The 10,975-nt window shown below is 48.7% G+C and overlaps 6 protein-coding genes across 6 annotated transcripts in view; 4 read left to right on the plus strand and 2 right to left on the minus strand.

Moving 5' to 3' along the window:
- Nucleotides 1–1,190: 1,190 nt before the first annotated feature.
- Nucleotides 1,191–2,222, minus strand: Pmar_PMAR023350 (hypothetical protein; the record flags this gene model as incomplete). The annotated part of the gene is made up of 6 exons (XM_002783184.1): nt 1,191–1,277; nt 1,323–1,475; nt 1,533–1,740; nt 1,785–1,871; nt 1,915–2,016; nt 2,059–2,222. The coding sequence occupies 6 exons, from the start codon at nt 2,220–2,222 to the stop codon at nt 1,191–1,193; spliced, it is 801 nt and encodes a 266-aa protein (XP_002783230.1).
- Nucleotides 2,223–2,507: 285 nt separating this feature from the next.
- Pmar_PMAR023351 (longevity assurance factor, putative) lies at nt 2,508–4,164 on the minus strand (the record flags this gene model as incomplete). Its single annotated transcript, XM_002783185.1, has 9 exons — nt 2,508–2,694; nt 2,749–2,865; nt 2,915–3,020; nt 3,064–3,154; nt 3,201–3,296; nt 3,345–3,420; nt 3,469–3,581; nt 3,630–3,701; nt 3,940–4,164. The coding sequence occupies 9 exons, from the start codon at nt 4,162–4,164 to the stop codon at nt 2,508–2,510; spliced, it is 1,083 nt and encodes a 360-aa protein (XP_002783231.1).
- A 413-nt stretch (nt 4,165–4,577) lies between these two features.
- On the plus strand, nt 4,578–5,409 carry Pmar_PMAR023352 (Maltose O-acetyltransferase, putative; the record flags this gene model as incomplete). The annotated part of the gene is made up of 5 exons (XM_002783186.1): nt 4,578–4,752; nt 4,799–4,944; nt 4,986–5,029; nt 5,076–5,226; nt 5,269–5,409. 5 exons carry the CDS (start codon nt 4,578–4,580, stop codon nt 5,407–5,409), a joined length of 657 nt encoding a protein of 218 aa, XP_002783232.1.
- A 324-nt stretch (nt 5,410–5,733) lies between these two features.
- On the plus strand, nt 5,734–6,637 carry Pmar_PMAR023353 (Maltose O-acetyltransferase, putative; the record flags this gene model as incomplete). Its single annotated transcript, XM_002783187.1, has 5 exons — nt 5,734–5,917; nt 5,964–6,109; nt 6,151–6,194; nt 6,331–6,481; nt 6,524–6,637. 5 exons carry the CDS (start codon nt 5,734–5,736, stop codon nt 6,635–6,637), a joined length of 639 nt encoding a protein of 212 aa, XP_002783233.1.
- Nucleotides 6,638–6,963: 326 nt separating this feature from the next.
- Pmar_PMAR023354 (Nodulation protein L, putative) lies at nt 6,964–7,393 on the plus strand (the record flags this gene model as incomplete). Its single annotated transcript, XM_002783188.1, has 3 exons — nt 6,964–7,109; nt 7,158–7,201; nt 7,243–7,393. Coding segments are annotated over 3 exons (341 nt in total), but the record flags the coding sequence as incomplete, so codon positions are not given.
- A 3,329-nt stretch (nt 7,394–10,722) lies between these two features.
- The window catches only part of Pmar_PMAR023355 (RNA recognition motif, putative), a gene marked incomplete at both ends in the record, with an annotated part of 756 nt that continues 503 nt past the window's right edge, over nt 10,723–10,975 (plus strand). The window contains 2 exons of the mRNA XM_002783189.1: nt 10,723–10,770; nt 10,817–10,914. Of these exons, the coding sequence (XP_002783235.1) occupies nt 10,723–10,770; nt 10,817–10,914 (146 nt within the window). The remainder of the gene's footprint in view (nt 10,771–10,816; nt 10,915–10,975) is intronic.

Here is a 10,975-nt window from a genome sequence, read left to right on the forward strand (position 1 = left end):
AAAAGCGACACTTGCGTAATAAAGCCTGAGAATACAGCACTGATCATTAGACATGATTAGTAGCTCCATCACTTCATAACAGTATTTCCCATCATACTTCAATGTAGCCAACCCTGAGAATATCTCCACCACGTTGGACGAAGTAACAACAGCGGGACGATTGAGGAGGTAGTCAGCACACATCGAAGTGATCGGGTAGAAGTCGGTCGCCCCCAGGGCCTTCAAAACACCCTCAGGGGATGCTGACAGGGCCACGCGAAATGACCCTAGGCTTTTGAGGACGCTTTCTACCCACGCCCGTATCACTGAGTTTAATATAGGTCATAATGAGAGGCATGAGTGAATCCATATTCAACGTGCAAGCCGCTTGCCGAATGCTCGCCGTCAAGCATGCGAGCGTCTGAGATGAGACTTCTTTCACAGTGGATCCTGCCCGATGACCCCACCTGGGCATCCAGGAGCTCCACTGAATTGAGGCTACCGACGACCATACTCAGGTCACGAACACGGAAGCTGGCAGTGACGCTATTACAACACAGTTCCCGACGGAGGTCTCGCCTGAGGTGGAGATAGTGAATCGCCTGAAGAGTCGCTTAAAGACGACGGCTGACGAGGTATGCTCAGTACGCTAATCCACTGTCAAGTTCGAACCATCGTATTAGACTATTTCTCAGCTAATAACTGCAATCGATTTACGGATACATACCGTCATCACGCATGCACCAAGTGAGAAGCAGCACCCACGAGAAGCGCCCAGTAGCTGAATGATACTCGTGTTCCCGACATACCAAAAATCCCTATCTTCATACCGCGCCTTCGTCATGTAATGGATAACCATAGAGATCTCCGCCGGCCGCATGAGCTGCATGTAGGCGAGCAAGTCTCGGGCATCCTCCTTAGTCACCCTAGGAGCTCCATTCACGTGGCATTGCTTGTCCGTTATCCTTCGCACGAGGTTTTCTACACGTTTCACTGGATCAAGGAATTCACTGCTCGCCGACACTAGCGTCCGCCGACCCTGGACGATAGTTATTCGCGGTAGTAATGATCGACAAAATGCCATGTGTTGAAAAACGATTGTGGCAATATTCTCATTGTAGTGTACGCAACAACAACAACAACATAGTCATAGTTACATTGAAACTTTACAACAGGTGTAATAATGTGGAGAACTGAGTACCTAGTACCACTCAGTCGATATCGAGCTCCATCAACCCGGGCATATCCGAATACTCATCATCATCATCGTCATCATCCTCCTCCGTAGTGATGCTCATCTGAATGTAATCATCGACTCCTACAGGTCTCTACACGGCTTCTACAGCTCCCTTCCTCTCAACTGAGTACTGCTGCTCGCCCTGCTCCCCCTCAGCCAACCTTCGGCGCGGCTGTCGGCTCTCACTAGATGACCGTGATCGACTCCGCCGTTGAGCTTGGTTGAAGGGCGTCCACTCCGGCATCACACGGCAGTTATCCTATCACACAATAATAGACAACAAAGTCGTCGTCCACATTCGTCATACCATTCTCACGCCAACTTCTCCCGAATTGCCTCCCACCCCCACCATACCGGTGTCCTCACCAGTCGAGGGTCGCCGATACTGTGGAATGAACGAATCCGATGTAGTAACAGGGAGGACCCCATCGGGCGGCTCTTCTCCACGTAGTTTGTAAATGAAGTCCACAGCCACCCGCTCGTTAGCAGCTCTTCCCAACGAATCGACTTTGTCTAGAGAATACCTAAACACCCTTTAACCCAATGAACCCTTCGATGCAGGTCGTACTTGGTGTATTTATCTGGCTGGGTGACGAAACCAGGAATTTTTATTCCCGAAGTCAATTTCGCCAATCCACCCTTGGGCTTGGGGCCACTGATGAAAGGCATATATAAACCAACAAGTGAGATTCATTTACCCCAAGAGATCAGCATCATACTCCATCTCGTCACTGTCCGAGTTCTGGAATATGTCCGTATTAGATTCGGCATTCTTGAGCGGATCCTCAACGGCCGCTAACCTACCACCACCCTAGCCATCACCAAAGGCCTTCCATCACTACCGAGCCTTCTCCCTCACTTGGTCGTCAGTCATGCTGGTAATGTACTCCTCAGGGTTCACTGGTACTTCGGTGGTAGCCTGTCGAGCTTCCACGAGAGAGTCCAGACTGGCAAAATGACCCTGACGGTCGAGCCCGGACACTTCGAACAATGATCTCCCAGACATGAAGAATCAACTAAGGGGAGAAGGAATCGGTTGTTAGAATAACATGCACTCCGTCCAGGCGATGATTGATATGCACTTTGACACAAGTGAACGCTCGGTGGGATACTCGGAACCATAATGCTCCTTTGTGAACGAACTACGGTACTACGTTATAACGATACTTATGCCGTCAATAGTACAGCGTATTCCACTGTGGGAGGGATATGGAGGAAGAGAAGGAGGAAAAACGACACTGTCACTGCAAACTAGACACGTGACCGTGGTGAATTGTTATTCCTTGGAGATTCACTCGCTCTTTCTGTTATTTTTCTTCCCAGAAGCCGACAGCGGGTGTTGATTCCGAGCCGACGCAGCACGAGGAGACAAAACAGCCTTCTTACTATCCAAGTCTATAGCCGACAGGTTGGCTTGGATATCTCTACTCTGTCCAGTGGAGAGGATGAATAAACCAATCTTAAGGATCATGACGAACCTGAGGGGCACGTGGGCCGACAGCAGTCTCTATTGCAGATGACTATTGCACTACCAGTAAGTGTTCATGACCAGCATTACGCACAGAAGGGTGACGAGGAAACTCCAGTACTCCTGTATTTCCTCCGGGGCCATCCTAGGTGCCTCGATCCACACGGAACGGAACAAGTACCTGAGCGCGAGCATCAGTGATGAATCATTATAAACAGGTGGTGAAGTACCCTATGAAGATGTAAAGTCTGCCATAGAAATAGGTTAACGCTAGAGGGATGTATATGAGTATCCCACCGGACCAGGGTGTGTCCACTAGCGACTTAGCCATATACACTGACAGTAAGGAATGGTGAATTACAGGACGAGTGGTACTCACCAATAACATCAGGGGCGAAGTTGGAGAGCATCACCAAGGACCCCATTCGGACGTAGTTGCCGAGGTAGGAGCATACGGTGAGCAATAGGACCTATGAGTGTGGCAGAGTTACGGCTCGAGGGTATATGAGAACTCACCAGGGAGTTGTGTAACATAAGCTCCGTAAAATCCGGGCGATCGCGTTCCCGAATCATATGGGTTGCAGCCTCACACATAAGATATCCTATGACGGCCTGAGGTTGAAACTTAAAGATACAAAGTAGGTCCGCGAATGAGCCTACCTGGTAGGTCCTAGTAAGAGCGGGAACAGGCGGCTGGAAGGGGAAACCGTTGGTCCAACAATAGACTGTGAATCCTCTGACAAGCATTGGCTCGGGGACGAATGATTCTGTATAAGGTACTTACTGTCCACCCATGACCGGTGGGAGCCAAGGTTGGTCACGGAGCACTACGAGTAGGATTAAAGTGAATGAGAGGTGAACGAATAGCTTGTATACTGAGTTGGAGAACCTCCCCACCTAAGTACAGTAAGTTCACAGGAGTGTGGTAAGCATTGTCGTAAATACTTTAGCGGCCCACACCTCCAAAGACCAGGATGCCGTCCTAGGGATAATCCTATATCCAATGGTCGTCAGTACCTACTCCAGCTACTACCAGTATACGATCTAATATTAAACATAAAAAATATCAATCATAATTGCTGTAGATATGAGTATATACAATAGTGTCAAAATGCTATTATACCATTTAGTATATAACAATATATAACTATAGTAAATAATCAATGTATAATACGTCCTCCTACATCGCGGACATCGGCAGTTTGCATATGTGTTTTGACCCACCCCAACGTCCTCTATTCCTCTCGAATACTACCTTCCTTGAGAAGTGTTGTACAAGTGCGAATAGCAGAGCCCATAAGACCGACAAAAACAAATCAGTCATCTGCGGGTAGGTATCGGGCTTAAGGGCCTGCCTCTCCCTGACAACCCTGAGCATTATGTGTAGACTGGGCAGGGCCCACAGGCTCAGGACCATGCCGACCAGCTGCAGGGCGGCGTCTTTCAAATTCTGGGAGAAAAAACGTCGGACGAAAGTCATTGAGGAGAGTAACGAATACAGATACTAGCAAGGTTGGCACTCGAATGGATGAGTAACTCAGCGGACGCGCACAATTTCGACTTCACTTCAACCTTGTGCGGAGTTGAATTAAAGCTCGAGTCGAGGAGTGTCACGCGAGGGTCCTTGGGCGGTCGAGAAATGAAAGCGCATGATTGTCCACCGCTTCGCTGGATCCACTGGCAGTTTTTTGATTGCGCTAGAGCGCACTACGCCGACATATGCTAGTCTGCTAGATGCGATTCACTCTCAAGATCTCCTCTGTTCTCCCATTTACATTTAGGGAGTTCTCACACGCTAGCTGGGGTAGAGAAGTGTGCGGAACATGTACCGTGTGTTGTCGTAGTAGTCAAACTTTCTTCAGCAGTTTATAATTGGTGCACGTCCCCTTCCCTATGGATCTCACCGAGGACGAGAACGTCGAGCGCATGTCGAGTGGACAGCTGTACATCCCTGGCAAGGCGAGACTGGATGAGCTCAGGACCACAGCTAGATTGTGGTGTAGACAGTTCAATGCCACCGATGACTCCATCACTGGTGTCTGTCCACAACGAGAAGAGCTCATGAAAGGTAGTTGGCACTCCACACAGGCATTTCTCACTCGATGGCGTTTTAGGTTTCTTCGGAGCGTGCGGTGAAGGAGCGGTCATTGAACCTCCCTTCCGATGCGAGTACGGCTTCAATGTATTCATAGGGGATGGCTTCTACGCTAACTACGACCTTGCCATACTGGACTGTTGCCCAGTCCGTATCGGGAACAATGTGAGTGATGCAGATGTTGTGCTTGTTAAGGTCATACACAGGTTCTACTCGGTCCAGGCGTACATTTGTACACAGCAGAGCACCCGTGAGTCGTCACTGCCGACCATCGTTGTTGTCACTACTCCCTCTAGGCGTTCCGTTGCCGGGCGGGCTACCTGTGTCGAATTTGGCGCACCAATTACGATAGGAGATGACGTGTGGATCGGAGGTCGTGTTGTGGTCCTCCCAGGAGTCACCATCGGGTCAGGCTGCATTATAGGAGGTGGCAGTGTTGTTACCAAGGTAAGTGTCTATACTGCTGATCACGCATCATGGTGATGTCAGGATATCCCTCCGCACACGATCGCGGCTGGCAATCCATGTAGACCTATCAAGGCGGCCCCTATGGAGCCTACCGATGAAGAGAAGGAATTTTTCAAGAAGTATGGGATACCGTACGACTCGCGAAGTCCTTGCGTTCACTAGAAGACTGTGTCTGCGTTCACTCTACAGTTGTTATGAAGTTTGACTCAACCACCGACTTGTGTTTGACATCGTCACTAATACTAACTGCATGTTTGAATTCAATGGAGTCTCACTCGTTTATGTGAGGTGGCGTAATACTCTGTGAAAAACGAGGTATTCGCGGCCTGTAGCAGTCTTGAAATATATAACTTACTAGTATTTTTCACCTCACGACACTTTAACGTTGTTAGTCTACGGAAAGTTTAGAAATTGGTCGATTATTATGATCGAGAAAGTTGGTCAGTTGAATACAAGGAGGACGGTTAGCTTTGAGGAGTATTAGTGATGTCACTTAAGATCGTCTCTGATGAGGATAATCGAGAGCGTATGTTGCGTGGGGAGCTTTATCACCCGATGAAAGAAGGCCTTATACAGCTCCGAGCCAAGGCTAAGGTGTGGTGTAGGCAGTATAACCAAACCGACGATGATGCAACTGATTTCATTCAAGTTAGAGAGCGACTTTTGAAAGGTAGCTCACAGCTGATCGAGATCGGGCGTCGAGAGTTGCCTTATAGGCGCTCTGGGTAGCTGTGGCAAAAGCCCTTTCATTGAGCCGCCCTTCCGCTGTGATTATGGCTCCAATATATATATCGGTGATAACTTCTATTCCAACTACGATCTTGTCATACTTGACACATGTCCTGTCCGGATCGGGAACAACGTAAGGTCGGAGGTTTTTAGCCGAACTTGAATATCTTGTAGGTCTTCCTCGGGCCTGGTGTGAATCTATACGCTGCGGACCATCCGTGAGTCGGGTATATCAGGACTGGATTCGAATTTTGAGCTGGCGATGCTTGTGGTTATTGCTAGATAGAATCACCGATATAGATATTGCATTATCGCGCTTATTTGAACTATGTTGATTATGTTATTTCATGTTAGGAGGGCAGCCTCGGCGCGTAAGCATCTCATAGAATATGGCGCACCAATTACGATAGGAGATGACGTGTGGATCGGAGGCCGTGTTGTGGTCATCCCAGGAGTCACCATCGGGTCAGGTTGCATTATAGGGGGTGGCAGTGTTGTTACCAAGGTAAGTCAGCACGCCTCTACTCTCTCTATCGGCCATTATCAGGATATTCCCCCTGGCATGATCGCAGCTGGGAATCCATGTAAAGTGATCAAAGCGGCCCCCATAGAGCCAACTGAGCAAGAGAAGAAGTTCCTTCTGGATAACGGCATCATCTAGGCGGCTTAGCTCGACAGCATTTTTTATCATTTGCGTGTCCGCGACGTTATGTTGAGTTCGCAGTACATCGCTGAAGCCCACATTGGATCCTTTCAATGAATGCATCGGAGGAAGAATACATGGCGTCAATGAGAAGCGGTAGTTTATTCAAGCTAGAGGTTGATGTATTCAGAAAGTGGTATTCGCGAGCTAAAGGTCTATGCGAGCGATACAATGCGACCAGCGACAACGTGCAACCCTCAGAGATCGACAACACTAGGAAGGGCATATTACGAGGTTGGTCTAGAGGCAACAGATGTGATCATTTATTTGATTCCTCCATGTAGAACTGCTACGAGCTTGCGGTGATAAGGTGGACATTGAGCCGCCATTTCGCTGTGATTTCGGATTCAATATCAGCATTGGCGATTCCTTCTCAGCTGGACCGAAGTTGGTCATCTTAGATGCGTCTACAGTGGAGATAGGGAATGATGTCAGTCGCGACTGTCGGGCATTCGTGCTAACACTCTTGTTTCTCAAGGTTCATTTTGGTCACGACGTTCACCTCTACGCTGTTGACCATCCGTAAGTCGCTCACGTATTGCTGGTCCTACCACTCAGCATAGGCGTTCGGCCTCCGCTCGAGGGACGTGGGCCCTGTCCGGCAGTCCCATAAGAATAGGAAATAACGTCAGCATTGGGACGGGTACAATTGTCATGTCTGGCCTGAGTATAGGCGACGACTGTATCATACAACCTGGCAGTGTTGTCACTCGAGTAGAGGAATGGTGGTTGTGTGGAGATGCCACGTTTTTGAGTTCAGGACATCCCTCCTCGTGTGATTGCAGGAGGAAATCCTTGCCGCATAATGCAGCAACGCCAATGTTGATTCACCCATGATAACCAAGTGCTAGTTCACCGTCTTGACTTCGGTGCTGAGTTAATCACGTTCGTATACGCCTTTCCTTGACAAGAATGTGCCACACTTGAGTGGTATGAACTCTGAGTACTTTTAAACCTCTTCTGGTAGTGTGGATATACAGACTACCAAAGGCAGCCGAGCGATGCTCGCCTTGTCTCGGTTTGTTGGGTTAAATCATTCAATTGAACTGAGGTCTCAATTCCAATGATCGATGGTCGTGGTAAGCATGTCACTGCTACGCTCGTGGATGTTCTAGTCGCAGTTGTATTCACTATAACGCAAAGAAGGGACATAGTAAAAGTGTCATATTAGACATCAGTAATCAGAGGTGGTTCATAAGAACATGATGCTATATAGTAGAAATCATTCTCGTCATGGGAATCGTTCGCAGTAGAATCACGCCGCAACGCCTAGTGAAGAGGGAAACTATTCCGCCAAAATCCGCGATATCTTCACCTCGTCAAGATCCTTCTTGTTTATCGTGATCTTACCCTTTTGGACTCGAACGGTGTGTGTGCTTGCCTTGTCCAATGGTGGTGACTCTTCCCCTGAAATAGGGCGTGGAACACGGCGGTGATAGACACCAGCTAACCTGGCTTGTTCGTGGAAGGATCTCCCACGATCACGTTTTCGGCATCATCTTGCAGGCGCCGAATTTCCACTAGAACTTCCTCTCGGAGGTCTCGATATAGGTCATGCATGGTCTCGGTTACTCCCGCTAACTGCAGAGGACGTTCGTGACGAGTACACTGAATAGTCATGTCCGCGACTTGCTTCATTATGTAGGGCGTTTAAATGGTCATGTATCACTGAAATCCGGTCTTTGAACGCGTCAATACTGGGAGGTGGTAAGACGCTGCGTAACTCCTCCAATAACTTCTCGAAATCAGGCCAATAGGCTCCTGATGGGAGGCGGACACGAGAGCTCCCCTTTTACACAAGGCTTGACACTAATATGCCAACCGAGGCAAGGTAGCGATGCGATGTGATACACCACAGTTCGAGGATGAGTTGATACATTCGAAATGTTGTCTATGAGAAGGAAAACACTTCCTGGGTCGGTGCGGGAAAATATGCGCATGGTCGACGGCACTTGCTGAGGACAGCGGGGGAATTCTGAGAAAATTTTGCGGAATCCCCGTTGGTATTTAGGCACTAGGCTGAGTCGTGTGTGAATTTCCATACTATGGTGAGGGGACTCCTAAGCTCAGCTGAGGGAACTAGGAATGCATTCTAACCTGTGGAGCCCCGGTCCTGGGGATCACCATTGGGGTGGGGATCAGAGACACTGACGCACTTGAGCCTCCGTATAGTGAGCGTGACCGGAAGGAATCTAACAGCCATCAGAGTGCTACACGATACTGCCCCCCGCAGGAAATGAGAGGTTACTTCAGCATCTCACGGAAGCGTGCTTCGCCAACTAGTCTAACATCAATCGCGTTTATGCGTATAATCTCGTCGCCGCCTCGAATTCCACACCCAAAGGCAATTCCGCCATCGACAACTGAATCCACCTTCGGAAGATACTGAGCAATGACCGGAGCAGAATGTACAGCAAGACAAATGGATTGCCCTGCAGGCAGATTAGGTCGCATAACTCACCCCTTTCCAATCGAGCCTCATACCGCAGTCACCATCGTCCCCGATGTGTTTCCGACCGCTGTGATACTGCAAGGTTATGTTCATTTCTTCCTCGTCTCCTCTAGCTGAGGAGCCGTCCCACGAGGTGCTACCAGATTCCGACCTAAGCACGGTTGTTAGGGTCTCGACCATCGGGATAATCGTCCTACTCTTCGGAGCTCCCATTATGTTCAAGCTTCTGACTCCTAGATTTTCCTAAGGTTCAATGCTACGGTCGTTTCCTCACGGTGGTTGGCGTACTATGACGACGGGCTTTCTCGGTTAGCGCGGCTCGAGTGCGCGCGACTATCTCTGAAGTCTCCTCTACCAAGTCGCCCATGAACGTCTCATATTCGGCCTGAACAGCAGTAGTTGTTAAGACGAGTTTCCAACGTAATAATAAGTAGTCCCCACGTCTGTGAGTTGCCCTGGTTCCCTATCGTTCTGACTGAATGCCCCTGATCGAACAGTGGCGTTTATCATACCATAAATTCACGACATCAGGCCTTACCTCGACCCTGGAGTCTCCTAGACGATTGCGTCGAAGACGGCAAGACCTACGTGACGATAGGAGCATGCCTCTGCGATAGGAGTGCCTTTTACTGATAAATGATCTCTGGACTTTAGACTGGCTAGTATAGCGATGGCTGACCTTTGGCGTTCAGGGCCAATCTCATCGCCTGAGATCGTTGAGTTGTAGGTGTGATGGTATGATGTATGCCTACTGTCACGACGGTTGAGTCTGTAGTATCCATATCGGGATATATAGCGAGTTAATGCCGCATCTAGTTCTGCAAGAGGATGTAATTCCACTGGAGGGTCTACGTCCTCATCGGCCTCTTCAATGCTGACAACAGCATCTCATTATAATCTCTGCCATAAAGCGATGCATTGCTCGTCATTGAAGAGCACTATGTGGTCTATACTGTCGCTACAGAGACGCTCGGCTTTCTGATTATCATTGATTTTGTTGGTTTTCCCAAGTCTGATTTCACTCAGGGAGTAACGCCCACTCACTCATCTGCTGGGTCTTCAAAGGGCGAGGTCATCTTCTATGAGTGCTATGACCACACGACGATGATGATGATGATCAGTGTAGAACAAAATCCGAGGAAGAATAACAAGAGACAACGCAAGAATATAGACTCAAACATGAATGGAGTCGTAGGAGGAGGGCAACCCAAAGCCCAATCACCGAACCGAACTACGATACACGTCGGGATAATCTTATGCCGGCCATATAGCTGAGTAAGGAGCGTTAGGAATTCCTACTTTTGTGGTACGCCATAAGGAGCAATTCACAGGAGGTTATAGCCCTACTTTTCGGAGTGCCGATGCAACAAGCGAGGGGCAAATCTTGCCAACTTGCATAGACTTGAATTTCCTTATTTTTCTCGACGCAGTTCATGTGCGATCGTCAGGAGTTGTTGTTCCTCATAATCATCTGTTGGGATTGGTTACCTTATTAGGCATATTATTTTCCTAACGTGGCGAGCGGCGCTCTAGTGCTACTTCCGACACAGCGGATACATAGTTATTGATAGAAGTACTTAAAGGAAGCAGTATGGCATCGCAGGAAAAGTGTGTTTATGTTGGCAATCTCGATTGGACGGTAAGTTGGTATTACACCACATCTATGAGGAGCATCGTCACCTCAGATTACCGAAGATGAGCTCGGTGATCACATGAAGGCGGTCGGGCCTGTCGTGTCGGTCGAAATTATGACTAGACATGATGGGAAATCTAAAGGCTGCGGGTAAGTCGAAGCTTGTACTCTTCGTCATTGATTGACGCCTCTTAGAATCGTCGAGTTCAAG

The sequence above is a fragment of the Perkinsus marinus genome, assembly GCF_000006405.1.
Source record: "Perkinsus marinus ATCC 50983 genomic scaffold scf_1104296937140, whole genome shotgun sequence".
Taxonomy (NCBI): Eukaryota; Perkinsozoa; order Perkinsida; family Perkinsidae; genus Perkinsus; species Perkinsus marinus.